We start from the raw sequence: 14,171 nt of genomic DNA, 5'->3' as shown, positions 1-14,171 counted from the left end.
AAGCTTTTACATTTTCGTTTAAATTTTGGGTTCGTAATGCCTACACGGTTATTATTCTTTCTAAGTAAAATTTTGGGATACACTGTCATCTACCATGTTTAGAATGCAAATTGAATACATTGCTAAGGAAATTGTACAACTCATTTGCTTTCCATAAGATGCTCAATCTTTGGGCCTGAAAGTGAGATTGATGTTTTATTGACAAGAATCAGAAGTTATTGGATTTGGAGTCTGCACAATACCCACCATGAAGATCATTCTCAACACTTCCGATGTTTGTATTCAGGTCGGCATGCCTATTTCTGGGCGAGAAATGGCTAGTGGAGCATGAATTACGCATTAGCAGCATGAATTTATCTTTCATTTATTTGGCCTCAAGAATCTCATAATAACAAAAGGGAGCCTTATAGCAGGCGGTCAGGCTTCTGTTGCTAATATCTTTCCTTTTGCAAGGTTCCCTTGTTAATTGATGGCCCTTGCTAATGGTTCTAGCCAAGTAGAGAAATACGACATAATGAGTCTGCAGGAGAAATTGCACCTGAATTGCCACTGAGGGATGAAAACGAAAGTTTTCATTTTGAGGTACCTTTTGAAACCTCACCCTCGCACAAATCCGTAGTGATAGATAGATAGTAGTAAAACTTCAATTAAATAAAGTTTCATGTAGCAATGTACACTTCCTATGGCGGCAAGTGATAGGAAACTTTAATCTACTTTTTCTTGTAATTAAGTTGATTTTCATTGATATCCTGCACTTTGTCTACTATTAATAACTATAACCAGAGAAGAGAGACGTTTTTACTGGGGAAATTAGGTATGTTTTTCTCCTCCCTAATTCACTGGCCCTGTTTAATGTTAAACTGCTAGGCATGGAGTGTAGAGAATAAGTAGTTTGTCACAAAATGTGATCACTTTCTTGTTTGAGTGCTGAGATTATGTTGATTTGGGTGTTCCCTGACTGCAGCTGACTGATACTGAAATGCCTCACATATAATAAAAAACAATACAGAATTTTTACTACTTAAAACTTCTGTTGTGGAGAAGCTAAAGAAAGCAAAGTTATAGGCAAAAGAGGAGAGAGCCAAAGGGATGCACAATAAAGAAAGAAGATGCATAACCTATTCTATTCCTTGATGCATAATGGTGCCCACCAAAGTTCATTTCGAGAAATTCTAATTGGATGATGTAACGATGGTATCAAAGTGAGCAACTAGGTTGTGCTCTGTTAGGGGGTGGTATGTCTTGTTCAGTTGGTTGAGCCTCTTTTGGTCATCAACAATAATAATAGGCTACATGGCTTGTAAGCGGTTAAGAGTAATTAGCACTGAACCGAAATTCAAAGTAAATTAGTGATATGTTGGTACCATGGATTTTATTTTGCTTAAGAAAATAATAAATGAGGAAAAGTGATAAGAAATGACAAAAATTATTTTAGCGGGGGGGTAAAGGTAGTGATATACCATGGCAAACCAAACACATGCATTTTATACAAGGAAATCTGGAATTTTCGGGCTACATATTTTCACTGGTTACATTAATAGCGGCCGTTGGATCTAGGAATATGGACGGTTTACATGATTGTCAAGAAAATGTAAATGCTAGATAATTACCAAAACAATCAATATGAGATTATGCACACAAAAAATATATATAAAAAATTCAAGGAGTTATCGTGTAATTATGAAACTTACTATGCAAAAAGAAGACAAGTCTAGCTATATTGTTTTCTTACACTGCCAAGCTTTGTTGGAGCTTTGTTGGATGTTGACCGCCTACGAATAAAGATTTTATTATATGGCACGTATATTTCTTCTTCTTATTTTTTATTTTTTATTTTATCTTGTGTGGAAATAAGCTGCATATATGTCAAGACTCCATACTTACGTCAAAGAAAGACAGTAAATGAAAGCCAGGTCAAACAAGACAGCCATAGAATACATTTTCCTTTTGGTGTGAGGTAAATTAAATATTTAAAGATATTGTTAAACGAATCGGAAAATGAATTGAGTACATCATACTATCAAATTATTTATTGAATTATTAATTTATCTTAATATAAAATAATCAAAAAGGATCCCTTAAATAAACTTATTTGAGAGACACCCATTGTAGGCCCATCTCGGATTGTATTTCACTAATCTAAATGTTTATTTTGTAGATACTCATTCAAAGATCATCTCTACAAAAAATCACTTGAATCCAATATCATTTGACCACTCAAAATTTTTAAAATAAAGGTTGGTGGACATCACATGGGGCTAAAAGTGTAGGTAATATTGCTAGTTCAAATTTTCTATAATTTAAAACAGAGGTTAGTACAGTGCAAAGTGTACTATGCTAGCTATATAAATAAAAGGGTTGGGTTGAAAAATTCGAAATGTAGCTCTCTCACTCCTTACAAAATCAAAATCACGATTTCCTTGGAGCTTAAATCAAAATCACGATTTCCATGGAGCTTGAAACTTGCTTAATTAGAGGTAATTGCTTTCCAATGTCCATCCTTCCATTATAAATAAGGATCCAAATATAATTAAGTAGATCAAGCATAATGGAGGAGCTGCTCATGATCCTAATTAGTTCTGTGCTTGTGTGTGTACCTCTCTACTACTACATTTTTAAGATTCGTGTCAACGGCACGAAAATTGAACGACTTGATCAGCATAAACTACCACCGGGAAGCACAGGCTGGCCAATCATAGGTGAAACCCTCGAGTATCTAAGGACAGGAAAAAAGGGTGTCCCAGAAAAGTTCATAGCAGACAGGAGGAACAAGTACAAGAACTCTTCCTCCTCCTCCTCCTCTGCGAATTGCAAGGTCTTCAAGACATCGTTGCTGTTCGAAGACATGGCCGTGCTCTGCACTGCCGCCGGAAACAAGTTCCTGTTTTCGAATGAGAAGAAGCTGGTCAAGTCGTGGTGGCCGCCTCACTTGGACAAGCTCATATTTGCCGACTCTGCTCCTGACGAGAAAGCGAAATCATTCATCACCGAAGAGTCCACCCAATTTCGCAATACTATGTCTCCATATCTCAAGCCCGCCTGTCTCCAAAAGTACGTTGGGACCATGGACGTTTTCACCAAAAAACATCTGGATATGTACTGGGAAGATGGAAAAGATGATGATCAAGTGATCAAGGCTCACCCGCTTGCAAAGAGGTATGCGGTCACAATGGCATGCAGGCTCATGTTAGACACAGAGGATCAACAAGTATTTACCAAACTAGAAAACCTAACGAAGGATTTGTCTTCAGGGTTCACTTCATTGCCAATCGATCTGCCCGGCACGCAGTTTAACCGCGCGATTCGAGGGTCCAGGCAACTCAGGGAAGAAATTAAGAATATTGTCACTCAAAGGAGGATACATCTTTCCACCCGTAAGGTGGACGAAAATGTTGATGGTTTAGATATTTTGTCCAGCTTGATCATGGACACAAGTAGCGACGGGCAAGGGCTGAGCGACTCGGAGATTGCCAGCAAGTTGTACGGTGTTATAGTTAGTGGCTACGACACTTTCAGCAGCACGTTGGCTGCCATGGTCATGTGTCTAGCAGAGCTTCCTCATGTCTATGATGCCGTCCTTAAAGGTAACCTATAAAAGCATTCATTCTTATATGGATTTGAATTAACTGCTATAATTGATGAAGATCAAGATCTAATTAAGTGGTGCTCATGGATTAGTCATAGTCATGTATTGATCCCTCAATGATGATCATGATCTAAGTCATACTTATATTTACGACCATGAATAGTGTAAGTGTTAACTTGAGTTATTTCTCTAATTAAATTTGAAGTCACAAACACATAAAGTGTAGCATGTGGTTTTTTTCTTTGAGAAATTCTGGGATTGCATTCATAATTCACCCGAAAAAGCCACTAGCCACAAAATGCCAATACAAAACTAATCACAAAGGGCAATCACAATAATTGTTTTTTGGTATAATTATTGGTTAGGTAGTCAACTATAAATTTGTTTTAGTTATCATATAATATTTTAATGTGGTGGATCAAATTAGACTAACCCTATTTTATTTGATCGATCCTTTTCTTCTGAGAGAATCTTTTGAATCGAGATTTGGTAGCTGTCTTAGGGCCAATTCCAAGATTAATAAATATTTATATAAATAAACACATTATTGCAAGTATTTCAACTAATATAATAGTTTACGTACTTGAATGAAGATATTGTCAATCAAATTCTTGATTAATTATGTGTTTTGTAACTAATAAATTAAGGATTAATTTGTGGGGGAATAATGAAACTGAAACAGAGCAAAGGCAGATTGCAGAGTCAAAGGCAGCAGGAGAGCTGTTGAACTGGGCGGATATACAAAAGATGAAATATTCATGGAGCGTGGCATGTGAAGTTATGCGATTGTTGCCACCAAATTCCGGGACTTTTAGGGAAGCCATTTCTGACTTCGTCTATGAAGGATATCTGATTCCAAAAGGAATGAAGGTAACATAAAATATAATTTTATTTCATTTGTAGTTTAGGAATCTTTATTTACACTCCCAAAAAAAAGTCATAACTCACTCATTAAAGAGCAATACATTATGTTTTTTTTTTTTTTTTTAAATAAAAGAGAAGTATAATATAATTGTTTTTTAGTGACAATAAGAACTCACAGAGTAATAATATTGTGTCACTGGAGTATTGCCACGCATAATTCGTTCACTTGTTATATAAGTGTGGATACTTATTGATATTATATACTCAATACGTGAGAACTCTTAACATCATCGTCCACTTATATTATAAAATTAAGATGGACGAATTAGCGACATGTTGACCGTATATTAGGGAACAGATATTGGACTGAATGATTGGCTTAATTTAAATTATCTTTTCTTGTGACTTTAATTTTGAATTAATTTGTATATGTATGTATACATCGGTATGGATGGATGCAGCTGAACTGGAGCGTGCATTCGACACATAAAAACCCAGAGTACTTCCCAGATCCAGAAAAGTTTGATCCGTCGAGGTTTGAGGGACAAGGACCACCTCCTTACTCATTTGTTCCTTTTGGAGGAGGACCTCGGATGTGTCCAGGCAAAGAATATGCTCGACTTAAAATGTTGGTGTTCATGCACAACGTTGTAACCAGATACAGATGGGAGAAGGTTTTTCCTGACGAGAAATTCGTGTGGCACCCAGCGCTTATTCCTACCAAAGGACTTCCAATTCGGGTTTTCCCTCACAATAAATCAGAGTCCAACTAACAGCGAATTAATGGATGGATGAACCTATGAATATTATATATGTACTGATCGATGCGATTTTATCTGGTTTTGCTATTATATTGTTGTTGAAAGCTTGTGTGATTTATAATTCCAACTAGTAATCTTGGTTTTTGTTCTGAATACTAGTAATCTTGTTTTTTCTTGTTAGATTACTTCAAACTAAGCCAACATATTTCTCCCAATCGTGATGTCTTCAAGTTGATACAAATCTCAAAAATAGACTTATCTTTTTAATCTCAAAATGAAACTCATCAGTTATATACACCCAATAAAACAAAATTTTAATAGAAAAGTTGTATGATTCAAACTTTTGTATTTAACTGATTTGTATTTATAAAAAAAATTGTTCCTATTATATCCCTATTGTCTAAAATGAGTAAGATGAGAATTTATATGCCATTATTTATATTTTTGTTCACCCTATGGTAGAGGTATAGTATATACTCTTGTAGATAAATTATCCTATAGTGTAGGTATATTGTCATATTGCCTATTGCATAGGTATATTTGTTTTTTCATATTTCAGACAATGAATAATAGTATTTTATGTACATTTTTTTATAGGTAACATACAATTTTATTTGTCTATTTTTGTATCTGACTTATAGGTAGTCTTCTAATTCATGTTCCTAGCTTATAGGTAGTATTCTAATTTATGTTCATGACTTATAAGTAACACAATTTATCACTAAGTTTTTTTCGTTGCTAAAAAGAACACTATTTACCTGTATATTAGGTACATAAGTTAATGCGGGTACTTGCGTAATTGATTAGTATAATATGTGGGCCTTTACTTCAATTGATTAATTTGTATTTCACCCATATATTAGGTAAATATTATCAATGAAAGAAGGGGTTCTTAGATCTAGGTCCAAAACGATTAGTTGCCATTGGGTTTAGTCCACGCATTTTTGGTTTTAGATGTAGGTCCTTTGACTTTTATTACTTTTTTTATTATGTCGATTTTACCATTTGAGGTACATAAGGAAAACATTGAAAATCTAAATTTAATGAATTATTTACTTATAATTAAATTTCAGAATTTAAATTTGGAATTCTTTCATTGATAATATTTACCTAATATATGGGTAAAATACAAATTAATCAATTAAGTAAAAGCCCACATATTATACTAATCAATTTGGTATGACAGAGTCTTAGTTTTGGCTATTGTATGAAAGAATTAAATTAACTGACATGAAATATATGAATCAATATGTGACAAATAATATATAAAAAAACCTTGTTTGACCTTGTCTTTGCGACCAGCAGTAGCAGCCTTCCGACGGGTTCTAGTTTGTATCTACCAGTCTGCTGACAATGTGTGTGTACGACTAGGTTTGGGTCTTCCCAGGCCACGCCTCGATTTGGGCTGATCTTGATCATCAGTAGTCACAAGCACTAGTTGATTATGCTCTTGGGGTGGGTTGGCTCCTACAGGCAATGATATTTGGTTCTTAAGGTGAATTACATTGCTAAGGAAAAATTTGGGTTACCCTGTCATCTACCATGTCTGTAGTTGGTATATTTGGCTCCATGTGGTTATCTTCTTGTTGCTGAAAGTCTGGGGTAAGCCTTTGCATTTTCGTTTAAATCTCGCAGTAAAAATTTGGGTTACCCTGTCATCTACCATGTTTAGAATGCAAATGAATACATTGCTAAGGAAATTGTACAGCTCATTTGCTTTCCATAAGATGCCCAATCTTTGGGCCTGAAAGTGAGATTGATGTTTTATTGACAAGAATCAGAAGTTATTGGATTTGGAGTCTGCACAATACCCACCATGAAGATCATTCTCAACACTTCCTGTTGATACTCAAAATGGCCCGGCTAATATTGAGTCCAACTTAGTGATGAGGTATGTGGAGTCTTCAGCAGGGAAGAGGGCTGAGGCCCTTGATGAAATAGGCTGGTGGGAGACCTGCAGAAGACAAAATGGTAGAAGCAATCGTTAAGCTTCGGACATCGGTGTGGTGCCGGCCGAAGGCTCTCCGATTCCTAAGTCAGCTATAAGTGATAACTTTGGCCGAGTAACAGTAAAAGTGAGAAAGTAGTTACCCTTTTTACTTGGGTACTGTTCCCTATTTATAGGGAGGTGAAAGAATGAGGTTTGCACAAAGTTTCAATGTGGGACTTTGTGCAAGTCGTCGTGGTGGCGACACGTGTCCTGGAGATTAGGTTTGGCAGTTGGGAGCTTCGGCAGGTGTCTGGCACCTCGGAAGGGTGCCTTACTTCGGCAGGGAAGAAGGCATGGCTGCCTTGGTGCTAGTCGCTTTGATGCTGGGTCTGCTCGGTTCACTATGGTGTAAACAGTAGTCCCCCAAGTTCACGGCGAGAAGTAACTTCTGGGTTGCGAACTTGTGAGTTTTTGTGTAATCGTAACTGAGCATTCCAGCTTCATTGGGAGCCGTAGGGCACTCCCTAGTCCCCCAAGTTGGCAAGCTAGGAGTTGCATCAACACATGGAATGTGTGATACAAGCTGTGTGAGCCTCTAGAACTGTTGGTAGCTGGGTACCTGGGCATGCTGCAGGTAGGATGGGAGCTGGGTCCGTAGGGGTTTTTTTCTTCTTTTTTTTGGTTGGGAGCTAGGCCTTCGGCAGGCTGGGTCTGTTGAAAATTTGGGGGCTCTCCTCTCCTTCCATGGTCCTTGCCGTTGGACAAGGTCCTAGCCTTTTTTTTTTTTTTTGGAAAGCTGGGAAGCTAGGCCTTGTGGCTGTGGCCCGATGCTTGCCATTCAGCCAGCAGGCCAAGTGAGCCCTGTATTTCAGCAAGCAGGCTGGGCCTAGTCATGGCGTTAGGTTGTTTCAGCCAGAATGAAGAGCTAGGGTGAGATTGGGCTTCAGCAAAAGGCTTTTTAAAGGGAGCTCCGCATTGGCTAGGGCTGCCAATAGTGTTTGAAAGAGGGAGCTCTTCACTGCGCGGTTACCCCCTCAGAACCAGATATGGCTTCAGCAAACGTCCTTCGGCAAGGCTCCAAGTCGTGAATTCCCATCAACCTGATCACGGTCTTGCCGTTCGGCAAGGTTCGACGGAAACAAAAAATCGATGGACCGGTTCAGAGATTGCTGGCTTCGTGTGATCTTTTGGCAGGATCCTTGGCTACGATCTTTGGACTTCCACTCGTGTAACTTTGGTACACTTTTTGGGTCTGTATTCTTTGGCTCGATCCTTGCCATTTGGCAAGGAGGCAAAATGGGTTGAATTGTTGTGAGCCAGGCATCTTGGGGCGTCGGAAAGGAGTCGGGGCTAGGTTGTTTTGCTATACAAAAGGCTGTGCAATTTCGACAAGGTCACCATCTTGAAGATCCGGGTCAGAGCTTAAGTGGGGTTGCGCCTCTAGGCTTTGGATATGGTTTGGAACCGTGATTGTCGTGAGTTCTCTCTCAATTTTCTGCATGGCCCTTGCCTTTCGGCAAGGGTCCCTCTTCGTGAATAGAGGCCGGGTCTTAGGAACTTGTCATTCGTTGGTGAAACTTAGTACCACGCTTCGGTAGCATTAGAGCCTGGGCTGTTGGCAGAACCGGGGGTGTTCTCGTGCTCTTGGTGATGCTGAGCACATTGGGAATGGCATGGGCTGGTAGGGCAGGTCCAGCTAATCACAGGCTTTTAGCAAAAAAGTTTGTGAGTCCTTTTTATTCTGCTCAACCCTTCCGTTTGGCAAGGGTGCCTTGATCAAATTTCTGCAGGCCCCTTGTGTGCGCAGGCTGCGAAGGTAGGTCAAGCTAATCACCGACTGTTGGCAAAGGAGCTAGGCCTTTGTGGGTAGTCGAAGCCTTCAACATAAACCTTGCCGTTCGGCAAGGTTGGTTGGGAGGAATTTTCATGATTTGGAAGGAGGCTTCGGCGGCAGCACGTGACTGCCGTTCGGCAAGGTGAGGATTTATTCTATTTTCTAGAGCCCTTGGAGCCGGGGTCATAGGTTTGGTGAGACCGTGAGGCCGAACCTGTGGATAGGCCTTCATAAATTCAGCACGGCCTTTGTTGTTTGGCAAGGTGCTGGGGTCTTAGGTCTGGGCAAGCTGTTGCAGTCAGCTATGTTAGCCCAATTTGGCAGGGCAGGGGAGAGCTGGCGTGAGCCTGCCGATTGGCAGGGGTCATCTGAAGGTTTTCTGCGAGCTTGTTGGTCTGGATCAATAGGGTAAGGTGCAGCAAGTTATAAAACTCGGTGACACTTCCCATTTTTCTGTCATGGGACTTGTCCTTTGGCAAGGCCATCTGGAATGCATTGTGACATGGTTTCTTTGGCAGTTTTGGCATGAACTTGGAGCTGAGGAACTCTAGAGTGAAGTTGGGCCGTGAGGGGTGATCTTGCAGGGATAGAGAGGTCTTGGAGCTAGTTTGGCAGGGCTGCTCCAATTGTGAGCTGGTAGGATGCCGTAACCCATTTCATGACCCTCCATTTTTCTTTCATGGGACCTGCCGTTCGGCAGGACCTTTTCGGCAAAACTTTATTTTATTTATTTATTTTTTTTTTTTTTTGACTTTGCAGCGGGGTTTCGGCAAGGGAGAGTTGGCAAGAAATTTGAGCCTTTGGGTTTGGGTCAGACCTTGGGGCCGGCCCAATCGGTTTTCGTCAAGGCTTGGAGCTAAGTCAATAAGGTTTTTGTAAGTCCCCCATTTTCTTCTGCACGGGGCTTGCCGTTCGGTAAGTCATATGGGAAATCTCTCATATGCTTTTCTTTTTTTTGGATTTTGAATTTTGAATTGTAAATTGTGTGTAGGTACAAGAAATTTGAGAGGGAAGTGGAAGAGTGCTAGGGTTTTCTCGTGAATCGAGGCGTGGGTACCCTTGGTTGGTTATAAATAGGAACTTGGGGTGGCGAAGGCACCACACTTGAGTTGTGGAGAAAAATTGCTAGAAATTGAGGAAGAGGAAAAGAGATTTTCGGCAAGGGTTGGTGGTGGTGCTAGGAAGAACTTGTTGAATTGAAATGTCTTTCTTTGCATGAACATGTTGAAGGCTAGGAAGAACACCTTGAATATGAGCATGAATATGATGAACACGTTGAGCATTGGTATGAACACGTTGAATGCTTGCTTGTATACCAAAGAACATGTAGATTTGCCAAATTTTTGTGTTGTTATGTTTCGATTCTCCTTGCATGTGCATTAGTTCCTTTTTCTTGTTTTTCCATATTGTAGATATCTGAAAGTTCTGACCCCCCTGCCTTTGGTGGGGATGACACTGAGAGTGAAGAGCCCAGCCAATATATTTGTTATGAAGAGGAGAGTTCAGAGACAGAGGGTATGGTAGAAGGTATTATAGAAAGTAGGATGATAGGGCATGAGGGTGAGAGGGGTGAGCCACCGGTAGACTCCGGGTTGGCTGCATATAGGGAGATGCAGAGGAATTATATAGATTTAGAGGCTATAGCGAACCGGGTTCTAGCCTTGCCTCATACGCTAGAGGTGGGTTCGAGCAACTAGGTATCACCATCGGGGTCCGTGGGTATAGCCGTGGCTTCAGTTTCAGAGGGAGTAGACATTCGGGTTGGTGTCCCTTTGGCGAGGTAGAATACGCTTACAGAAGCGAAGTTGGCCCAGCTTCGGACAGACTTTTGTGTTCCACCTTATGTGGGCTTGAGGTTACCCACTGTGGCTGATGTAGTTAGATATCATTTGGATGGCTCCGTAATGATTTTTACGGATATGTATCGGCACGGCTTCAGACCACCCTTTCATCCGTGGGTGCAGATGATAAGGCTGTTGGGGGTATGCCAGTAAGGCAAGATAATCCTTAACTTTTTGGATTTTTCTTTCACAGGAAGCAGCACGCTATGGTTACCGGTCGAGGAGCCAACATTTGAGCAGTTCATGTATTTGTACTCGGTTTCGAAGCAGCAGGGGAATTTTGGCTGGGTACAAGCTAATTGCCGAAAGGCGAAGGAGATGAGCTACTTTATTAGTCACAAGCCAACTACGCAAAAGTCCTGGAGGAACAGGTGGTGCATGGCTTATGGTGACTGGGAGTGTCCGCCAGGGAAGAGCGTTATCCAACACATTCCTACCCACTTCCAATCTATAGGCCCTTGGCCCCATCCCTTAAGACTGTTTGATGTTTGAGTGTGTTTTGTCTTCTTTTTTTTCTCTAATTCTTGGTTCTCTATTTTGTCTGTGCCAGTGTAAATGGCTAAGTAGTATTTAACCTTTGGTGCAGGTTTAGTGAAGTGGGGGCCCATCTCCAAGGAGTATGAAGACGAGGTTGAGTGGGTGAGGACACAGCTATCAAAGACCAAGCGTGAGTGCGGGAACTTAGTTACTCAGAAGAATCTGTTGGAGTCCGGACTCCTACAAGGAAGTAAGTACCTGGGTTCATTTATTAGTTGTCTGCTGAGCCGTTTGTGGTTGTGACTAACGTAGTTGTTTTGTTTGCTTTGACAGTGGCGGGTATTATAAGAGGGAGCACGAAGGTGACAGTGGATATTAATGATGATGAGATGCAGAAGCGGCTAAGGGAGTCTCGGGCCAAGAAGGCAGAGAAGAGTACTGGGAAGGGCCCAGAGATGATGATGAGGGCCGGGTTGCTGACATGCTGCGAAAGAGGAAAGCCTTGGAGGAAGCTCATCAGCATGTGATGGGGGCGGGGCTGAGACTTCCACCCTTTGATCTGCAGGCGCCGCCGAAGCTCCCCTTCGGCATAGAGGATATTTTTGCTGAAGGGGTGGAGAAGGTGGACTTCGGCAGGCTACGCCAGCAGAAGAAGGAGGTGAACTTAGCCATGCACCGGCAGGAGGTGCCCTTGGTTAACGTCTTCCTAGAAGGCATGAAGAGTGATCCCGAGGCACTGGCGAGAACGCCAACCTCTTCCTTCATAGATCGGGCCTAGAAGACGATCCTCACCTCTGCTTATGTAAGTTTTGGCCTTCTTTATGTATTCTAGCTACCGTGTTGGAACACTTTATTTTATTTCTGCTTTGTATGAATAGTTTGCCTTGCGCGGAGCAAGGTTGTTTTGATTTGCTCATGATATGAGACTACTTGTTATGTGATATCAGTTGTGCTAGTAAAGTGATAATCATGTGAGTGGATAAAAATTAGCCAGAGTCAGGCGTTTCATTTAAATAGGTGCCTAAAGGCAGAAGGTACAAGAGTTCTAGAGTCTAGATATGTTTACTTCTACCTTATAGTCAATGCTCAAGACCAAAGTATTGTCCTAGGGTCTAGATATGTTTACTTGTAGTAGTACTTGAGGTGATCAGCTTTCTAGGGATGAGGCAACGTCTTGCCCTTGGGATCGCGAAGCTGATAATTGCTAGGGCGGCAGATTTTGATAATCTCATAAGGACCCTCCCATGTAGGGCTGAAGGTGCCTTCAGTACGATTTTTGGTAGCCAAAGAAACCTTGCGCATGACCCAATCCCCCATCTTGAAAGCACGGGGCTTGACTCGGGAGTCGTAGTATTTGGCGATGCGTTGCTTGTACGCGACATTGCGCATGCTTGATTGGTCACGGAGCTCGTCAATGAAGTCAAGGTTTAGGGCTAACTGATCGTCATTGGCCGGCTGTCCAATTTCTACTAGTGCTACGGCTTCGGTACCAAATGATAGAGAAAACGGCGTTTCACCGGTGGAGGTGCGGAAGGTGGTGCGGTAGGACCAGAGGACTTCCGGAAGTAGTTCTGTCCAGCAGCCCTTGGCTTTGTCAAGTTTTGTCTTTAGGGTCTTCTTCATAATTTTGTTCACGGTTTCGACCTGGCCATTGGACTGAGGATAGGCTGGAGAGGCGAAGCAAAGACGGATCTTGAGGTTAGAACAAAATTGTTTGAATTTGGCATTATCAAATTGCCGACCATTGTCTGTGACGATGGAGTTGGGGATGCCGAAGCGACATACGTCACACAAAGGTTTCGATGCGGGCCGCAGTGATGGTGGGTAAGGCTTCGGCTTCAGCCCATTTGGTGAAGTAGTCTGCGGCTACAACTGCATACTTGACTTGGCCCTTGGCCTCTGGCATTAGCCCAATGAGATCCAGTCCCCATTGGGCAAATGGCCAAGGACTGACCATGACAGTCAATGGTTCTGCCGGGAGTTGTGGAATGTTAGCAAATCGCTGACACTTGTCGCATTTCTGGGTGAAGGCCTGGGCGTCAGTGTTTACTAAAGGCCAGAAGTATCCTTGGCAGATTGCGTTATGAGCCAGTGAGCGTGCGCCAGAGTGGTTGCCGCAGATACCTTCATGGATTTCTCGAAGGACATAATGACCCTCATCTGGAGTCAGACATCGGAGGTAAGGCTGAAACCCTGCTTGTATAGGGAGCCGATAATGATCAGGTATCGGGCAAAGCGATGGCGAACGCGTCGTGCCTCGGCCGAATTAGCCTGTAGTGATGGAGCAAGCTGGGCTGATAGAGAGAGAGAGAGAGAGAGAGAGAGAGAGAGAGGGGGGGGGATTCTAGTGTCGAATTCCCATGGACGGCGCCAAACTGTTGATACTCAAAATGACCCAGCCAATATTGAGTCCAACTTAGTGATGAGGTATGTGGAGTCTTCAGCAGGGAAGAGGGCTGAGGCCCTTGGTGAAATAGGCTGGTGGGAGACCTACAGAAGACAAAATGGTAGAAGCAATCGTTAAGCTTCGGGCACAGGTGTGGTGCCGGGCGAAGGCTCTCCGATGCCTAAGTAAGCTATAAGTGATAAGTTTAGCAGAGTAACAGTAAAAGTGAGAAATTAGTTACCCTTTTTACTTGGGTACTGTTCCCTATTTATAGGGAGGTGAAAGTAGGAGATTTGCACAAAGTTTCAATGTGGGACTTTGTGCAAGTCGTCGTGGTGGCGACACGTGTCTTGGAGATTAGGTTTGGCAGTTGGGAGCTTCGGCAGGTGTCTGGCGCCTCGGAAGTGTGTCTTCCTTCGGCAGGGAAGAAGGCGTGGCTGCCTTGGTGCTAGTCACTTTGATGCTGGGTCTGCTCGGTTCACTATGGTGTAA

The 14,171-nt window shown here is 42.0% G+C and overlaps 1 protein-coding gene across 1 annotated transcript; it reads left to right on the top strand.

Annotated features, from left to right (window-relative positions):
- Positions 1 to 2,548: 2,548 nt before the first annotated feature.
- LOC117630227 (beta-amyrin 28-monooxygenase-like) lies at positions 2,549 to 5,223 on the top strand. Its single transcript, XM_034362973.1, has 3 exons — positions 2,549 to 3,584; positions 4,269 to 4,456; positions 4,912 to 5,223. Exons 1-3 carry the CDS (start codon positions 2,549 to 2,551, stop codon positions 5,221 to 5,223), a joined length of 1,536 nt encoding a protein of 511 aa, XP_034218864.1.
- Positions 5,224 to 14,171: the final 8,948 nt, after the last annotated feature.

The sequence above is a fragment of the Prunus dulcis genome, chromosome 6, assembly GCF_902201215.1.
Source record: "Prunus dulcis chromosome 6, ALMONDv2, whole genome shotgun sequence".
NCBI lineage: Eukaryota > Viridiplantae > Streptophyta > Magnoliopsida > Rosales > Rosaceae > Prunus > Prunus dulcis.
The sequence above is the reverse complement of the archived record's forward strand: the minus strand, read 5'-3'. Positions and strand labels throughout refer to the sequence as shown.